Here is a 19,781-nt window from a genome sequence, read left to right as displayed (position 1 = left end):
GTTTTTTGCTGAGCTATGTTAATAATGTTTAAATGTCGTTTCTTTTTTAAATTATTTTCCAAATGTTCCATTAATTAAGCTGTAGTGCAAAATTAATCCTTATTTATAAAGGAATTATTATAAAAAAAAAAATATTTTATAAAATATATAATTAATAATTTTTCTTTTTTTCCTCCAACAAATGTTATGTTTGTTTATTTTTTTTTATATAAAATTTGTTAATTTTTCTTATTCTTAATTATTTTTTTTAAATGCTTCAAGAAAATAAAATTTAAAATTAAATATATTTAAAACAAAAATTTAAACAAAAAATTGTGTACAAAAAAAAAAAAAGAAAATTAAGAATTTTATTTTAATAGCTTGCAATATATATAATTGTAGTTAAACTAACTAAAAAAAATACATATTATTAAAAAAATAAACTTTTTTTATAAATATTTTATAAAATGTTTAGTCAATGGCTTGTGAAACAAAACAAAATTTCTATGAAAAACTCTTTTTAATTCTTTGAAAAGATTTTCATACAAATCTTTGCTTTAAAATAAACTGTTAATGTTTTAAATCCATTGAAATGTTCCCTTTTTTGAATTATTTTTTTTAAAATATAGTTTATTTTATAAATATAAAACCCTTTTCTTTACTTTTATTTATATAATCTAAAAACCAAATGAAATTTTTTTCTTTTAAATTTACAACTTAATAGATAAATCATTATATAAAATACATGTTTAAGATGCAAACATAATTATGCTAAAATTTAACAAAACTACACAACATTGCTTTTTATACCCTACACCACTATAGTTCAGCACAAACGCATAATACCCTCTGTATTATGCGTTTGTGCTGAAGTTTGTAACACCCAAAAATATTGGTCCTAGACTCACCTTCAAGTATACTAATCGCCTTAGAATCACTTTCTGAGTCGATTTAGCTATGTCCGTCTGTCCGTCCGTCTGTCCGTCTGTCTGTGTGTCCATGTAAACCTTGTGCGCACGCTACAGGTCGCAATTTTCAAGATAATTTGATAAAATTTGGCACATACTGTTTTTTTTTCGTTCAAGGACGATCGCTATTGAAAATGGTTGAAATCGGTCCATTATTTCTCCTAGCCCCCATACAACCATATTTACCTCTTCTTCCCTATGAGCCCTCTTGTAGAAAATCTCTCTTTTTTTTTGTCAACAATAAGTAAAAATATTCCACAATAAAACAAATTAAATGCTTTATTTAAAAAAAAATTCAAAATTTTAACATACTGACTGGTGTAGGGTATCATATGGTCGGCAATGTCCGACTATAAATTCATACTTGTTTACTTTCTTTTTTTCAAAATAAATTTTATAAAAGAAATTAATTAAAAAATATATATATATTCAACTTTAAACTTAATTTCATTTTCAATTTGCTCAAATTTAAAATGCAATATTAAATAGAAACTTTTTCTTAATAATTATTAAAAAAAATATTATTTCAAACATTTTTATGACATACAACGATACTACATTGATTGTGAATTGAACATCTACAAATATATAAACGTTTTTAAAGTTTTTTTTTTATATTTTAATAGATAATCTATTCAAAAATTTTTTTAAAATAGTGAATTGATATGAAAATTTTCTATAAATACAGAATTGATTTCAAAAATCTCTTAAAAATAGAAAGTCGATTCGAAAATTCTTAATAAATAAAGAATCCTTTTCAAAAATTCTCTATAAATATAAAATCGATTTGAATATTCTCTTTAAAAAGGGGAATTAATTCAATAATTTTTCAAATCTACACAAAAACTCTTAATAAAATAGATAAATCTAAAATTCCCTAAATAGAGAATCGAATCGAAAATTGTTTATAAATAAAGTATCTAGTTTTATAATAAAATATCGTTCTGAAAATTATGTATTCGACTTAATCACTACTATTTTGCATATAAATTCAAATTATGATTGCATCTTTTATTACTTATTTTTTTTTTTTTTTTGGTTTTCAAAATATGCATTTTATTTTCTTAATTTTTATGTAGACTTAAATATTATATAATATTTTTATATTTTATTCTTTTTCTTTATTAAAAAGTTAAATAATTAAATTATATTAATTGTTAAAAATATATGTATTATATTTTAGTAAAAAAAATATATATATATAAATTGTTTAATTAATACATACATACAGTGAATCAATTAAGTAATTTGCCTATGTAAAATTTTAGAAATTTTAAGAAAAAACTTTATCTGAACAATTATTTTTAGCAAAATAAAGCAATTTGTTTGTTGTATTTTTTAAAGAATAACTTATATTTTAATTTTTTTTACCATAAAAAGTAAAATCGTAATATTAATTAATTTTGATAAAATGTGAATGTATTGTTAATTTTTTAAGTCAATAAAGTATTTTGCTATTTTAGGTTTTTTAGGTACCATCCTAGCCGCTCTTTATTTTATGAATAAGATACAGTAGGCGTATTAGGATCTGGATAGTTATTCTTGATTTGGGTTCTAAATATATATAAGTGTATAAACTAGCTGAGAAATATTGCTTTTGTTGACCTTAGGGTATGATAACCACCTTTGTTTTAAAATATCTAAATTAGCAATTTTTCCTGTACTACACGACAGTTCACTTTACGTTTGGAACCAATGCAGTCTAAATTTAAACATAATGTTCCTTCTAGTTCGTATATGGATTTTGAAAAAGATAAAACGGAAGTCCAATGGTTTTCCTTGAATACAAGTCGTCTCCCTTAGGCAGTTAAAGATTTTGAAAGACCTCTCAGTGCGTTTTTTTTCTAATAATTCTTTGGATCATTTCATCAATTACTTTTTAATGTTATTGATAATTATATTTCATTGATTTACACTTGTTCTAGAAATCTAAACTAATTTCTTTTATCGAAATTTCCTCATTATCCATTAAACATTTTTAAGGCAAATAACATTACATTTTCACACAATGTGGATATAATTTTTGCAAATTGCAATTGAAAAATACTCCACACTCGTTCTCTTAACAATAAATTCCAAAAAGTAATTAAAAAATAATTTGAAAATCCCAACGAAATTAACCGGAATTCAAAATCTGCAAAATACTTTATTGATTTGCAAATTCTAATGAAAAATAATAAAAAGCAACAGCAAATGCACCAAAATTTGTATTTAAATATTTTTTCTTGGTTTTCCCATTTTACATAATTTCTATTATTTTATTTGAAAACTTAAATTTAATTTTTACCTGTTTTTTCGAATTTTAATTATGAACAAAAAACAAAATTCTCTTTAAAAAAAATGTAGGCAAAAAACTTAGTTGATTCACTGTACATAATTTTAGTGTTAACAACTTAAGGAAAGAATTAATTTATTTACCTATAAACTAACACAACTTAAGCGAACAAGTTCTATAAATAAAAAAAAATCTCTTTAAAAACCCCATCGATACAAAGATTACTCGAAAGTAAAGAAACGATTCGTAAAATCGCTTTAAATAAAGAATATTTCTAAATTTCTCTATAAATAGAGAAATTATTAAAAAATTCTCTATAAACAGAGAATCATTACGAAAGTTCTCTATAAATCGTTTAAAAAATTCTCTATATAAAGAGAATTAATTCAAAAATTCTGTATGCATGTGAAATCGAATGAAAAGATATTTATAAATGGAGTATTGAGACAAAAATTCTTAATAAATAGAAAATTTATTAAAGAATTCTCTGTAAGTAAAGTAAATACAAAGAAAATTCGTTTTTTATTATTCTGTATTTCGATTCGAATCGAAATTTTCGCCATTTGGCATTATGGTATTCTGCATTTTGATTGAAAGCTCTGTCACTAACAACTTACAAAAACGTAGTTATGATCGTAAAGCAGAATACACACGATCATTTGAAATATAATGCAAATTGCTTTTGCTTACGATTCCGTTTTTTTTTTTTTTTGGAATAGCAATTTTCGATCGTAGCGTTACTTTATGCGGAAACGTAATCAAAATGCTGAAGCGGGGTGAATATTAAAGGGTCCTTCACACACGATCACACTTTACGTACGTAAAGTCTTATGAAAAAGTAAAATGAAATTTCATCCGTATTACAAGTAAGAAAAAAAAAGTTGTACCATAGTAAGATCTGGTTCACACTGGGAAACTTTTGTTGAGAATCTTTATATTTTGTGTGTGAGAGAAAGAGATGGTTGATATTTCTTTCTCTTTCTCTCACACACAAAAATCAAAAGTTCCCCCGTGTGAACCAGGTCTAAGTTAGGATGGAATCAGCTGTTTTACGTTTTTCTGTATGTGTTTACATCTAAACAAAATTTTGACAGATCATTATATATTGTGAGCTAGTGTGAAGGCGGCTTAAAGTGTAACCATGATAAATAAATTAATTCTTTCACTATTAAAACAAGCAATGATATCAACTTATAATCATATGATTTTTTTTTATTAAATATAAATTAAAAACTAAACCTGTTAAAATAGAAAACAAAAAATTATAAAATGTATACAAATTAAAAAGTTTATAACAACAACAATTATTGTTAATTAAAAAAAAAATAAGTTTATTTAAATTATAATTAAAACAAAACTAAAGTAACAAAACTAAACGAAGCTAAAAACAATTTTTAAAGAGAAAATATTAAAAAAAATCCTTAAACTTAAAAAATTAACAAAAAACCTTTAAGAAAATAAAAACCAACAACTACTACTTCCTTTAAATAAAACAAAAGCCAAATTCTTTAAATTCTACTATTTCCTCATAAATTTTACAAATTTTGTTAATTTTTTTTTTATTGTAATAATACAAATTTAAATAAAAATTAAAAATAATTAAAAAAAAACAATATCTATTAAACTTAAGTTTAAGTAACAAACAAATTTAGCCTAACTAATAAAATATTTAATTTAAATATAAAAATTAATCAATAAAACTAAAACTTATATAAAATAACCTCCTCAATAAAAAAAAATAAAATTTTACTTAAAAAAATTATAATTGTGCCAATATTTTTGAAATATAAAAAAAAAAAACTAAACTAAATACAAAATAAAACTAAATACTAAAAACCGAAAATAAAATCCACATACTAAAACCAAAACAAATGCAATATTTTTTCAAAACCAAAAATACATGAAAAATATTTTCGAATAAATAAAAATTTATATTTTTATATTGAAAAAAAAGAAGCAGTAAAATAAAACTAATAAAATATGACAACTAAACAAATAAATTAAATAAAAAAATTAATTTGCAATATAAATGTTTGAATCAATAGTAATATTAAACTGTTTGATTTACATAATTTAAAAAAGTTTTGAATTTTTTCAAAATTTTTATTTTTTTGTTCGGGAAGTAACTTTTTTTATTGATCATATTTAATAACAAAAAAACAACTTTATTAAATTATTAAATTTTGTCTAAAGAAACATATTTATTTGTTCATTAAAGAAACGATTGATAAATCCTATTTTAACAGAGAATCGATTCACAATTCTTTTCGCTTTCGAAACGTTGCAAACTGTTTCTGAAAATGATTCAAAATTACCATTAAACAAGTATAGTCGGGCCTGGCCGACCATATAATACCCTACACCATGAGTATATTTTTAAAATTTTTACTTTTTATAAAATTTTTATTTTTTATAAAGAAAGTTTTATGTTGAATATTACCAATAACTCCAAAATATTTAAGCAATTTATTGATAAAAAAACTAAAATTTCTAAATGAGGCTTTATATAGGTCAAATATGGACCGATCCTCGGTTAATTTGGGAAAAGGATATATTTCTAAATAACAGTTAGTTTTGTTGAGTTTCATTGCGATACAAATCGTTACAAGTCAATTTTAGACGTTTAAGTCATTTTTTAAAGGGGGGTTTGTATGGGGGCTAGGGTCAAATATAGGCCGATCCTTACGAAAATCTGCAGTGTCATTTATACTTATATAAAACTTATTTGTACCAATTTTTAAAGAGATAGCAGAATATTTGACGTAATTATGGCATAAATTATGGTTCAAATCGGGAGGTACGGTTGTATGGGGGCTAGGTGAAATAATGGACCGATTTCAACCATTTTCAATAGGCTTCGTCCTTGTGCCAAAAAACATGCTTGGTCCAAATTTCATCAAATTATCTTGAAAATTGCGGCCTGTACCTTGCGCACAAGGTTTACATGGACAGCCAGCCAGCCGGACGGACGGACGGACGGACATGTCTTAATCGACTCAAAAAATGATTCTGAATCGATCGGTATACTTTAAGGTGGGTATTGGACCAATATTTTTTTATGTTACAAACATCAGCATAAACGTATAATACCCTCCCCACTATATTGGTGTAGGGTATAAAAAAGATGGGATTTTGCCATTCCGTTATTAACATATTGAAATATTGTTCATAGAATCACATATATTTTTGGGTTTTTATTAAATTCTAAGACCACATCTAGCCAAGTCCGTCTGTCTGTACGATAGAGACCGAAAGGAAAGAGCTAGAGGGACGTTTTAATTTTCAATATAATAAACGCTTAGACCTGGTTAACTGGAAACTTTTGTTGAGAAACTTTTGATTTTGCGTGTGAGAGAAAGAGATGGTTGATATTTCTTTCTCTTTCCCTCACACACAAAACTCAAAAGTTTTCCCAAAAAAGTTTCCTAGTGTGTCATTTTCTGAAGAAAGAGTTAAATTGAGCAGACGATTTAGGCGACGCTGCCGCAAAATGACTGGCTTATTAATACGAGGATAGTAATAAAGTTCGACATAAATATGTTTCTTAGGAGACAAAATCTCTCCATTAAAATTTTATGAGGATCTGTCCATAATTGGTCCTACACTTTCAAACTTCTTTTACGCTCATGACAGAATTATAAAAGAAAAAATAAATATTGATTCATATTAAAAGTGTTTTCATACAATCACACTTTACGTACATAAAGTCTAATGAAAAAGTAGAATAAAATTCTTAGAAAAACAAACAGAAATGTATTGTCGGGCGGCTAGGATCAAATGAGGCCCGATCATTACAAAAATCGTGTCGAGAAATAAGTCGAAAAACTGTTTCGAGGAAGATTAAAGATTTTCATTGGGTTCTGATGTTTTTGGACGCAAAGTTATATCTGGATTGACGTCTGGATGAAGTTCAGGAAGTTCCACATGAAATCAGTAAATAAATAAGAACAAAAACAAAAACAAAAAAATTGAAAAAATAGATGACAATATTTATAAAAAAAATACAATTGTTGAGTGATGGATAATGAAACTCATCTACTTGAACATTTTTAACAATTTCAGGGACAAGATTTGCATACGACTGATGGACATGTGGTATAGTTTATGAATAATACGGGAGAAAACGAACAAAATTGCTCAATATGTTTCTTGAGTGTCATTTGCAGTTGTAACAAAAGAGACCAATCAATCATTTGTGACATCAGACTTGATAACCGTAGAAATATGTATATATTACAGAGTGTTTATAAATGGCGGTTTATCAAACTTAAAAGAACTCAGGGTGTCTTCATATATCTGAACCGATTTGCCATCAAACCAATGTTAAACAATAACGAAGGCAAAATAACACGTTCTACTTTACCGTTGATAATAATTGATCAAATTTACGCCTTAAGAACTAGTTCTTTGGTAGTAGAGTAATTTTATAACTGATGTCAAAGAACTGGTTTCCTAAAAAGCAGAGTACAAGTGCTAGAATAAATGTGAACGAATACTAGAAGTGGTTCTATTTACACTTGTTCTAGAAAAATATTTCTTGAGAAAAACACTTTAAGAACTAGTTCTTTTTTTTGCAGAAATTTTCGTTCAAAATTTTGTTAATAGAAAATTTTTTATGAAAAAAATTTAAAGAAATAATGATCACGTAGCTGTTTAGAAATGTTAAGTGATTTTGTTTGCATTTATTGATATTTGTTTCGATAATCTAGTTTAGGACCAATTTGTGCAAAAGGTTCCAGAAAATCTTTCGTTACTTAAACAATGATCCAGGATTGTAATTGCCAATCGAGAAACTGAAGTGGTTTTGTGCACTCGTTCTAAAAAAAATATCAAAATTTTGTTTTGGTCGGTTTTTTTTTATACTTTACTCAATAACAATCGGCTCCGAATCATTTTCTGAATCGATTTAGCTATGTCCGTGCATGTCAACCTTGTAATCCAACTACAGCTCGCAATTTTCAAGATAATTTAATTACACATACATTTACATTTCTATCAACCTAAGGATGAAGCCCATTGAAAATTGTTTAAATCGGGTCATTATTTCACCTTGCCCCGCTCTTGAGCTCTTTAACTATGTAAAATGTTCTAGTATCTCTACAAAAATCATCAGGACTTTGTTGTTTATAAGCCTAGACTATGCTGTCGACTTTGTTTGCTTTTCGATTGTCTCCTCGTAATCTATAGGGTGGCGATTGACTTACAAAACAAATAGGTAATTCGGGACTATTCGTTGTTAATAAATTAATAATATATATTTTTATAAACTTATTGGAAATCGTTTTCATCCAAGTCCTTTGAATTGTCCAAAATTTTCAAAAAATTATACGGGAATCCAAAGTTATAACAAGATAAAAATTTAAACTTAACTCCAACTTTAACTCTTAAAAAATTGTTAAAGGTGAAGTTTTTTTTAAATCTTCTTTTTTTACATAATACCACGTTCACACGAAGAGTTAAAGTACTCAATACGGCTTCTGAATTATAATAGCCAAGTAACATTCGTGACTCGTTTTGACAGTTCACCGTCATATTGGTTTTTATTCATAATTTTTTTGAAACTCAAGCTAACTCAGAGAAATGACTCTGATTTATTCGTAATTCGTAGGTAATTCAAACAGAATTACTTACAGCCTAATTTGTATCAAGAACCGTGTAATTCCGTTCGCAATTGGGGTTTAAAAAAAGAATGAGAGAGTGAATGACGAATAATTGCTGCGTTGGAACAGGCTTTAAACTAAATATTTGTTTGTGAATTAAAATTTCGATCGTTTCTTCTAAAATTATTCGAAATAACTAAATAACAGTTGCAACTAAGAGTTTTGAATATGAAAAACATTTACAATAAAAATAAAACCAAATATTGCGAAAATAGTAAGTAATAGTTATAAATATAAAACTATAAACGAAAAACAACAATTGGCAAGTGCACTTATTAAAAATATAAACAGATTTAAATAAAAAATATATATATATATTTTTTATTACAAATAACAAAGAAAATTTAAACAAATATTAAGCTAGACAACAAATATAATCAATATAATTATATTAATTATTACAAATATTTAAACAACAAATTATAGAAAAAAATTTAGAAAAAAAATAATAATTTAAGCTTAATTTAACAAAAAACTAAAAAAAAGAAATAAATAATTGTTTAAAATTAATAAAAAAATGCTAAAATTTAAATAAAAATTGTTTAGTTTTATAACTTTTAAATATAAAAATAAACAAATTAATAAATATTAAAACAAACTAATGAAAAAAACCTAAAACAAATTATAAAAATAAAATATGTTAAAATTTATAATGACAAATCTGAATTAAAAATCAATAAAGAAACTTAATACTTAAAAAAAATAATGTCTTTTTTCAATAAACTTCTAAGGTCCAGATTACGAATAAAAAAGGTCTAGATTACGAATAAAAATCAAAAACTATCGAATTTTTGGTAGAACTTTCAATTATGAAAGCTTTTTCTTCGGAATCGGAGTTGCTTCGCAACTCGTTTCAAGTCCAAGAACTTTTGTATGGAGAATTAAAAACATTAATTTTTTGAAGTTTTTTCTTTCGAATCCAAATACTTTGTTGATCCTTATGTCTTGTCAAAAACAAAAACACTCGAATTTTCTGTTAAGCACCGAATTTCAGAAAAAAATTTCTTCCCAATACAAATTCGGAGTTGCTCCGAACCGATACTTTCGAATTCTCTGTTTCATTGTGTTTCAGAAGCCTTTTCTTCCGAATTCAATTACGGAGTTGCTCCATAGCTCGTTTTAAAACCAAGAACTTTTAAAACCCCTATTAAAACATCGAATTTCAAAGGTATTTCCTTTTCGATCCAAAACCATTGTTCTCCTTAACTGATGTCATAACAAAAACTTTCAAATTTGGATTTCTTCCGAATCAAAAAAAAAACTCGTTTTAAAATTAAGAACTTTTAAATCCCCCATTAGAACATTGAAAATCCAATTTTTTTCCTTCCTGACTGATGTCAAAACAAAAACTTTCAAATTTGGATTTCTTCCGAATCTAAAAACTCGTTTTAAAATCAAGAACTTTTGAATCCCCTTTTGAATCCGATCCAAAAACTTTGTTTCTCTTTAACTCATGTCAAAAACAAAAACATTTAAATTCTCTGTTAAGCACTGGATTTCAGAAACTTCTTTTGGAATTCAAATACGGAGTATTTCATTTTAAACCCAAATACTTTTGAATCCTCTTAAATCATGTCAGAAACTTTCGAATTCTCTTTTAAGCTCTGAATTTCAGAAACTATATCTTTCGAATCCAAATAAGATGTTACTCCGTTAATCGTTTTTAAACCAGTAGCATTCGAATTCTCTATTAAATTTCAACAGTTTTTTTCTTCGTAGAAACCTAGCGGTTCTTAAAATTTTACAGAAAACCTTAAAAACTATACAAATATTTACACTAAATTAAACTTAAACATAACATATCCCCCAAACTCATCCACCCGTTATATTTACAGCTTCAGTTCCATTGAATTTATTTGGCAAACTATGCGGTAAATCACCCAAAACCCCAAATGCTCTTAAAGTATAAATAAAATAATCTAAAACATAAAATTGATTTGGTTTTATATAATGAAATGATATAGCACTCGGTGAACAACAGCTACCATTCTGAAATAACAAAAGTAATTGAAACATAAAACTTCAAAAGATTATCGCAAACTTAACTCACCTGTTTAGGGGGATAGTAAGCATAATTTTGATACCAATACGAAGTATCTTTTGGTATTAAATGTCTAACGGCCAGCGGCATAAAACGTTCATAGCCCTGCTCATCACGAGAGTCGCCAGCTATAACATTCACATTTTCCATACAAAAACCCAATTGTACATCTTCAGATTGAAATATTTTCGGGCAGGTAAGAGGATTATCATAGGCTTCTACGGCGAATTTGCGAAGGGCCTCTTTGCTTAAGACATAACCGGCACCGCCGGACATGTAACCCTGAGAAAAGTAACCAAAAATTTTAGTAGATGATTGTTGAAATGTTATTCCACAAAATTACTTGTTTTATATAGGGTTTGAATTTAGCTCCAAAATAAATGGCAGTTTCTGCAGAAAAGGGATATAGGAAATAGCGTAAATTTTCCATAATGACATAGCTGAAAGTATGGAAAAAGAAAGTATTATAAGTTAATCGATAATTAATAGGTAGATAGATATATAGATATATAGATAGATAGGTAGATAGATAGAGAGATAGAACGATAGATACATAGATAAATAGATAGATAGAACGATAGATACATAGATAAATAGATAGATAGATAGATAGATAGATAGGTAGATAGATAGATAGATAGAAAGATAGATAGATAGATATAAAGATAGATAGAAAGATATATATATATATATATATATTATAATATATATATATATATATATATATTATATATAATATATAATATATATATATATATATATATATATATATATATATATATTATATATAATTATATATATATATATATATATATATATATATTATATAGATAGATAGATAGATTGATAGATAGATAGATAGATAGATAAATAGATAGAAAGATAGATAGATTGATAGATAGATAGATAGATAGATAGAAAAAGTGGAAATATTACCTATTTTCCGTTAAATATTTTAACACGTTAAATGTTTTCACTTTGATATCTCTTCAGATTTAAAATTTTATGTGATTTTGTTTTTTATTTTATTTGTAAATTTTGATATCTTGCATACCACTGAAGATGATCCATCTAAATATAGACAAAATTCTAATGTTCAAACAACTGATGAATGCATGATTTCGGCGGTTGTGTAATTTAATTGTGAACAATAAATATATCAAGGTAAGTACGTGATTAAATTTCATAAAATTGTACGATTTATCAGATTTCATTGATCCAAAAATAGGGAATTTATAAATGTTTCAAAATAACCACTAACGAAAAAATGTAGTTTATTTTGCCATTTCGTTTATAACTCACCGAAAAGGTAATCCTAATCTCATAAAAATTGACTTTTTGTTAACTGTAGGACTGAAATTTTGCAATACTTAATATAAAAAGGTTTTATTAGAACTGTAAATTTAAAATATATATAGGTCTATGTTTTCTGATCATTTGTGATAAAACATTCGGCCGCAATTAAAATGACAAGTTCTAATCCGTAGTTTGTTTCCAAAACATTAATTGAAGTGTTTTAATTTTTATAAATGTTATAAAATATCATGCGTAATAAAGTAATTTAATAATATTTCTATAAAAACATAAAAAGTCAATGTTTAAAAATAGTCTCATTAAAATAAATCGACAAAAGAAAGAAATTTTCAAGAAATAATGTGTATACGCATAAGTGTCTTTTAATTGTTGTTGCTTTTATTTTTGCCTATTCAAAAGCCCTTTACGCATTGGTGTGTGTTGTTGCGGGGTAAGAGAGTGCAAGAGCAAAGTGTTTTAATATAATTGTTAATGTGTTGTTGTTGGTTAAAGCTTTTACATCTTATTTAAAAGGTGGAGAATCTAATTCTCTGTAATGAGTTCTAGTTCAGTTTTAGTTCAGGTCTAGTTCAGTTCTAATTCAGTTCTAGTTATGTTCTAGTTCAGTTCTAGTTCAATTCTAGTTCAATTCTAGTTCAGTTCTAGTACAGTTCTAGTTCAGTTCTAGTTCAGTTCTAGTTCAGTTCTAGTTCAGTTCTAGTTAAGTTCTAGTTCAGTTCTAGTTCAGTTCTAGTTCAGTTCTAGTTCAGTTCTAGTTCAGTTCTAGTTCAGTTCTAGTTCAGTTCTAGTTCCGTTCTAGTTCAGTTCTAGTTCAGTTCTAGTTCAGTTCTAGTTCAGTTCTAGTTTAGTTCTAGTTCAGTTCTAGTTCGGTTCTAGTTCAGTTCTAGCTCAGTCCTTGCGGAACATAGGTTCAGCACGGATATATTAGAGGTAAAACTACGAAAGATCTGTTATCGTGTTGTAAACTCATTGACATGGTATACACAACAATTTGGTCGAATCATGCTAATACGCTAACACCTTATATTTACGCTGACAATAATTTTAATTTTATTTGCCCAAGTAAACATTCTTTAGAATGTTTTAATGTTCTGTCTTACAGTAGTCCAGTCTTGAAAATTACTTAAACGGACATAGTTAACTTACAGCGATAAGTATTGTGAGGACGTTATTATGCATTGCAATTTAGATAAAATTCAACAATAAATGTTTAGGACTTCATTTTTTGTTGGTGTTTTATTTTTTCGTCTCAAACGAATTCCATATTTTTGTAATTTACAAATATTTATTATCATTTTTTATATGAATATTTAAACATTTTTTATGACTCAATTGAATACATTTTCTCTAAGTTGCGGTTCTTTTTTTGTTAACTAGTGGAAGCTTTAAACTAGCATTAGCTTTAAACTTAAAATATCAAATAGTTAATGAAATTATAAGATTTTATCTAAACTTATTAATCGTTTTAACTTACGTATCATCATCAGCCTTTAAAAACCATTCAGCGTCGTCGAAATGATGATCATAAATATATTTCAAGGATTTTTTCGTTTTATTCCAAAGATTATGACGACCTTCCTCAACATCCAGCTTAACAGTTGGCAATTCATCATCTTGCTCTGTGCTCATAAATAGAAGTTTATTGCAACGTTTACCCCACGTTTCACGGATATGTATGGCTTTATAGTGATGATTTTTTGGACTGGTCATTATCCAACATAAAACTCTAGTGGTGTTAAATAATTGTTGTGACAATTGTTCATATTCTTGTAGCGATGGCAATGGGAAAGGTGTTGTTGTTTCAGCAGCATCTGCCAAATATTCATCAGTATCAGCATCTTGTAAATCATACCAAAATGTTGTTAATCTTATGCCGATTAATAGACCCAGTGTCAAACAAATTATATTTCGTGATATGGAACCCAACGACTGTGAATTTTTACATTTTACCATTATTTTTTATGCGGGGTTTTTTCCTAATTTCACTTATTTTCTTAATAATATTACTGTTTAACAATTTTATTTATTGATATTTAAATTCTTAAATTGTTGTTCAAGTCAAAAACTTGTTCCGTTTTGTTATTGTTAACTAAGGCTTTTGCTGTGGGTTTTGTTTTGCGAAATTATGGGGTTTGAACTGTTTATTATTGAATGCTTGTGTTTTAAAAGCTTGTGTTCGAAGAATGAGATTAACTGAGTAACTGATCGAATGCGCGTTTTTTTGAGTGTTTTGAGAAAAAAAGCAGATGATCATTGGAATTTCTTTTCGAACAGTATTGCCAGTTGTGTGTATTAATTTGTTTATTTTTAAAAATACGTTAAGCTTCTGAAACAGTGTTGATCAGCTACTTGTTGGTCCGCTTCTGCTATTTACGTATTTTTGTTTGCTTTGTTTGCATATTAATTAATAGATTTATTAATAAATTCCGGTTTATAGAAATTTTTGTTGAGAAGTAATATTATTTTAATTTATATTTAGTTTTGCATAATTTTTTTCATATATTTTTATATTCAAATTTCTGGTAAAACTGTGTATTATTATGTAAAATCCAAGAACATAAGTATGTGGTTTTTAATGACAAGTGGGTGCGTGAATTTTAACACATGTTGTGACCATCTTGATTTACAAAATGTTTGCTTAAAAACAATGTCAGCAAAAACGTTAAATAAAAAGTAACAAGGTGATGATATTTTGGACAAGTACTTAGCACGTTCGCTTACAAGTAGGGAGTTAATTAAGTACTTACTACGATCGCCAAACAAACAAACTGTCGTAATAATAAGCAGTTAAGTGGCAAAAACATATTTTATAAGAACAAACATTTCTCTATTTTAGTTTTTTATAAGGATCAGATAATGACCCTAAAAGGATATTTTAAAATTATACACGCCTGGTACAAAATTGACACCAATGAGTTGATCATTTTTCTAAAACATCCGTTGTCAAGTGTGTAAAGATGTAGGTAAGATGATAGGAGGATGTTTAGTACATCAAATCCGAAAAATTACACCTAGGCCACTATAGGGTTTGTTATGCGCTTCTTTTCAACAAAGACAAGAAAAATGTTCAAAAACTCGGATTCCTGGACGTAATTCCTAAGAATTTTCCAATAAGTTTTAGTCAGGGATGTTAATTCCGGAATAATATCACTTCCAAGATACCTAGATCTATCATCGTCGAATGCATGACAATGGCAACGAAAATGCTGGAGAGTTTCGGTGCTCTCTCCACATGCTCTACATTCGTCTGAATCCGCACGGTCAATTTTGTATCGATGTGCTGTGTATTAACTTCAGACTGGCTCATTTTGCGGATATTTTTCGTCTTGTTCCCATCCGGGCCACTCCATAGAATCTTTGTGGTTCTAACTACAGTTACAAGAGGCCTTATGGGATTCTCTCACCAACATTTACGATTCAGCTTTTGTTACGTCGAATGGTTTAGCGTTTGTCAGGTTAACTACCTCGATCTCCCTTCTCTTTTAAGCTATTACATTCATTAGTATTTAAAGATAGTTTTCAAATCAACAAGTATATAAAAAGCACGAAGTTTTCTAATCGAAAAATTGTAATGAATTACCAAAGTGATAACGCTATGTTGTCAAAGTGAACTTTGAGTTGTCGAAGTCACAATGATGCATTACCGAAATGACACAAAATTTAATCGAAATGATAACAAGTGGACAACGATGCGTTGTTAAAATAACAACATTACTTTGTCAAAATTACTACGGTGGTTTTCTATTCGTTGTCTAAATGTTAACAAACGTGGTAAGCTCACTATTGACAACGGATTGTATCAATTTGGGATCTTACATGCCGGGTTTTTCTCGCTCTTATAAGATACACCTTCAGACACTGGCTATAACTGGCTTAATAACACAGAAGAAACGGCTTATAATGGACCATGTCAAAGTTTTTTCCCGATCGGAACAGTTGTTTTTAAATAGATTGTTCAAAAATGTTGACAGTCTTCAATTGTGGTTTGGACCATATATGATTATAGTATTAACATTAATTTTTTGAATATCCTTGTAATTTTAGATGAAAACCATTCACATCAACCTAATCCTAAATAATGTGATTAATTCAAATTAAACGATATTTAAACAAAAAACGGTTTTTTGAAAAAATCTAGATATGGAAGGATCACTTATGATTAATTGATTTCTTGTCTACGGGAACCTTGATCCGAAAATTTCTATTATAAAGATAATACATAAATATTTTTTTAAATAATTTATTTATAAATATTTGGCAAATACGCAAACATAAAGACAAAAATATCACATATTTGTTAATGTATTAAATATAATCAAGTTAAACCAAGCGGTGGTTCTGGTATAGGTTCAAAATTATCCAAACCCTCTGTTAATATATTGGATAATGGTATTTTCTTAGGTAATACAAAATTATTATAACTGCCCACAACTCTTAAAGTATATAGAAAATAATCTAAAACATAAAATTGATCTGCAACAATGTAATGAAATGATATGGCACTGGGTGAACAGCAAGAGACATTCTGAAAATAATAAACTTTTTGTATAAAAATAAGCATTTTGAATAAACCTAAAAACTTACGTCTTTCTGTGGATAATAAGAATAATTTTTATACCACCATGTTTTATCTTCCGGTATAAGATATTCAATGGGTAGTGGTAGAAAACGTTCATTACCTTCTTCATCTCTAGTATCACCGGCTATAACACCAGCATTTTCCAAACACATGCCTAACTGTACGTCTTCTGCTTCATAGGTTTCGCCGCATTTGTCGGGATCGTCAAAGGCTTCGGTGGCAAATTTTTTTAAAGCTTCTCGACTAAGAACGTAGCCAGCACCACCAGACATATAGCCCTATATGGGGGAAAAAGGATATTTAGTATTAAATAGAAATTATTTTTGTTCGATTTATTCAGATTTTACCTGTTTAACAAATCGTTTAAATTTGGCCCCAAAATATAAAGCAGCTTCTGGGGGATATTGATATAGAAAATATCGTAAATTTTCCATGATGACATAACTACAATGGAGAAGGGTGGACAGGTTTAATAATTGGAGAAATTTTGCATATAAGTCTAGTCTCTAATCTAGTCTATAGTCTATAGTCTAGTCTATAGTCTAGTCTATAGTCTAGTCTATAGTCTAGTCTATAGTCTAGTCTATAGTCTAGTCTATAGTCTAGTCTATAGTCTAGTCTATAGTCTAGTCTATAGTCTAGTCTATAGTCTAGTCTATAGTCTAGTCTATAGTCTAGTCTATAGTCTAGTCTATAGTCTAGTCTATAGTCTAGTCTATAGTCTAGTCTATAGTCTAGTCTATAGTCTAGTCTAGCCTACTATTGTCTACAGGCTAGTTTATAGTTCAGTTTATAGTCTAGTCTATTGTCGAATCTATAGTATATAATCTAGTCTTTGTTCTAGTCTATATTCTTGTACATTCTATAGTCTAGCCTAGATTCTAGTTTATACTTAGTTTAGTCTATACTATAGTTTAGTCTATACTTTATACTATAGTTTAATCTATAGTTTAGACTATAGTCTAGTCTAAAGTCTAGTATTTACAACCTTCTATTTCACCTCTATATTTTTGCACATGGCAGTCTTATGTTATTCAAATTTTCAGACTTTTACTATTAGAACAACAACTTTTTAATTTACCCTCGTATTTCTTAAACTAGACTTGATTCCAACTTATAAGTACCTAATTATAATCATTATTAAAATAAATAATTAACAAATGTTTAAATTTCATCATTTTCATTATCGAAAAATGTCATCGTTTTGTCCTTGATGAAATTAAAGTAAAAAAAATTACTTGTTTTTATTTAATTTCTTGATTTCAACTAAATGCAATATCTTTTTTTAAACCATCAGTAATAAAATACTTCAGTGTTATTAATAAAAAATATTAATGGGATTTCTTTTTAAATAATTTTTTTTCATGGTTTAACTTACGTGTCATCATCAGCCTTTAAAAACCACTCTGCATCATCGATATGATGATCATAAATATATTTTAAGGCCAGTCTGGTTTTATTCCATAAATTGTCACGACCTTCCTCAACATCCAATTTAATGGTGGGCAAATCGTCATCCTCTTCCGAGCTCATGAATAGTAATTTATTACAACGTCTTCCCCAGGTATGACGGATGTGTATGGCTTTGGTTAAATGGTTGGTGGGATTTGTCAAAATCCAACAGAGAACTCTGGTCGTATTAAATAAATTGTCATTCGCCTCTAATGATGAAGAGGTGGATGATGTCAATGTTGATGCTGCTGTTGTCGCCGTTGCTGGTAGAATTGTTGTTAATGTTTCATTTTGTAAATTAAACCAAATGTCAGTAAAACGTATGCCAATTATTAAACCGATTATTAAACATAAAATATTTTTATATAAAGGACATAGAGAACAACACTTGGCGGATGTCGAAGAAGAAGAAGAAGGCGCTGTTGATGATGCCAGCGTTAACGATGATGATGTTGCTGAATGTGTTGAAAATGATAAATGTTGACTGCCATTTAACGATTTAAATTTAAACATTTTTATTAATTTCTTTTTAAAAAATTGTACAGCAGTTCATTATTATTGCTTTTTCTTAGCTTGTTGTTGTTAAATTTAACGATTATTATTTGTTTTAATTTGAATTTAATGCCATAAAAAACATTTAGAAGTTTTGTTTAACAAATTTATTTAAAACTCGTTTGAATTTTGTTTAAAGGTCTGCTTTTTTTGATTATTGTTTTTTTAAATCTTTTCAATTGTAATGTCTTTAACCGACTGAGTGACTTGTCTGTAGCGCGAAAAAGATTTAGTAGTTGTTTGTAACATTCGTGATTACCGGCATTTCTTTTTTAAAAATGAAATAGAGTTGCCTAGTGGTTGGGGAATAAATTGTCTTAAAGTGGGATTATGGAACAAAGCAACATGTTGCTATTGTCCCAACTAGCAGAATTCATTCTTTTGTAAGGTAAAAAGTTTTATATCACATGTTTATTTATTTTGGGTATTTCTTAAAAATAATAATAGTTTGGCAACACTAATTGATCTTAAAGCTTATCTGTATGTTATTTTATTTAATACTAAATATGAAATTAATATTTTCGTTTTTTGTTAAGTTTGTTTTTTTTGTTTATACATATTTGAGAAACAAATATTTAAAGACAAAATCATATTTAACATTATCTTTTAATGTTAATGTTAAATGTTTATGTCTTGTTCTGTAGTAAGTGGTAGGTAGTCACTGTTGTGTTTTTTCTTGTTGCAAAATCCCTCAATTAATGATGGTGTTAAATTTGCTGTTTTTTCGTGTCTTTATACTTCAAAGACACTATTTCAGGCCCAACCCATTTAGTTTTGTTTTTAGAAAACCAGCGAACAAAACTTAAGTAAAACGTTTAGATATATAGGTAGATAGATAGATAGATAGATAGATAGATAGATAGATAGATAGATAGATAGATAGATAGATAGATAGATAGATAGATAGATAGGTAGATAGGTAGATTGGTAGATAGGTAGATAGATAGATAGATAGATAGAT

At 27.5% G+C, this 19,781-nt stretch overlaps 2 protein-coding genes across 2 annotated transcripts; both read right to left on the bottom strand.

Moving 5' to 3' along the window:
* Positions 1–9,542: 9,542 nt before the first annotated feature.
* LOC111682948 (glycoprotein-N-acetylgalactosamine 3-beta-galactosyltransferase 1-like) lies at positions 9,543–14,590 on the bottom strand. Its single transcript, XM_023444948.2, has 4 exons — positions 13,712–14,590; positions 11,267–11,363; positions 10,933–11,205; positions 9,543–10,871 (listed from the first exon to the last, which is right to left on the bottom strand). Exons 1-4 carry the CDS (start codon positions 14,188–14,190, stop codon positions 10,695–10,697), a joined length of 1,026 nt encoding a protein of 341 aa, XP_023300716.2. The 5' UTR covers positions 14,191–14,590; the 3' UTR covers positions 9,543–10,694.
* A 1,869-nt stretch (positions 14,591–16,459) lies between these two features.
* On the bottom strand, positions 16,460–19,045 carry LOC111682949 (glycoprotein-N-acetylgalactosamine 3-beta-galactosyltransferase 1-like). The gene is made up of 4 exons (XM_023444951.2): positions 18,195–19,045; positions 17,164–17,260; positions 16,822–17,094; positions 16,460–16,762 (listed from the first exon to the last, which is right to left on the bottom strand). The coding sequence occupies exons 1-4, from the start codon at positions 18,779–18,781 to the stop codon at positions 16,553–16,555; spliced, it is 1,167 nt and encodes a 388-aa protein (XP_023300719.2). The 5' UTR covers positions 18,782–19,045; the 3' UTR covers positions 16,460–16,552.
* Positions 19,046–19,781: the final 736 nt, after the last annotated feature.

This window comes from Lucilia cuprina, chromosome 5 (assembly GCF_022045245.1).
Source record: "Lucilia cuprina isolate Lc7/37 chromosome 5, ASM2204524v1, whole genome shotgun sequence".
Taxonomy (NCBI): Eukaryota; Metazoa; Arthropoda; class Insecta; order Diptera; family Calliphoridae; genus Lucilia; species Lucilia cuprina.
The sequence above is the reverse complement of the archived record's forward strand: the minus strand, read 5'-3'. Positions and strand labels throughout refer to the sequence as shown.

Bases quoted from the DNA above. Each gene is read 5' to 3' on its own strand.
- LOC111682949 (XM_023444951.2), bottom strand. From the start codon at position 18,781: ATGTTTAAATTTAAATCGTTAAATGGCAGTCAACATTTATCATTTTCA. The intron at 17,095-17,163 runs GTAAAATCTGAA...TCCCCCATATAG, and splicing joins TTAAACGATTTGTTAAACAG to GGCTATATGTCTGGTGGTGC. The intron at 16,763-16,821 runs GTAAGTTTTTAG...TATTATTTTCAG, and splicing joins CTTATTATCCACAGAAAGAC to AATGTCTCTTGCTGTTCACC.
- LOC111682948 (XM_023444948.2), bottom strand. From the start codon at position 14,190: ATGGTAAAATGTAAAAATTCACAGTCGTTGGGTTCCATATCACGAAAT. The intron at 11,364-13,711 runs GTAAGTTAAAAC...CCATACTTTCAG, and splicing joins TTAAAGGCTGATGATGATAC to CTATGTCATTATGGAAAATT. The intron at 10,872-10,932 runs GTGAGTTAAGTT...TTGTTATTTCAG, and splicing joins CTTACTATCCCCCTAAACAG to AATGGTAGCTGTTGTTCACC.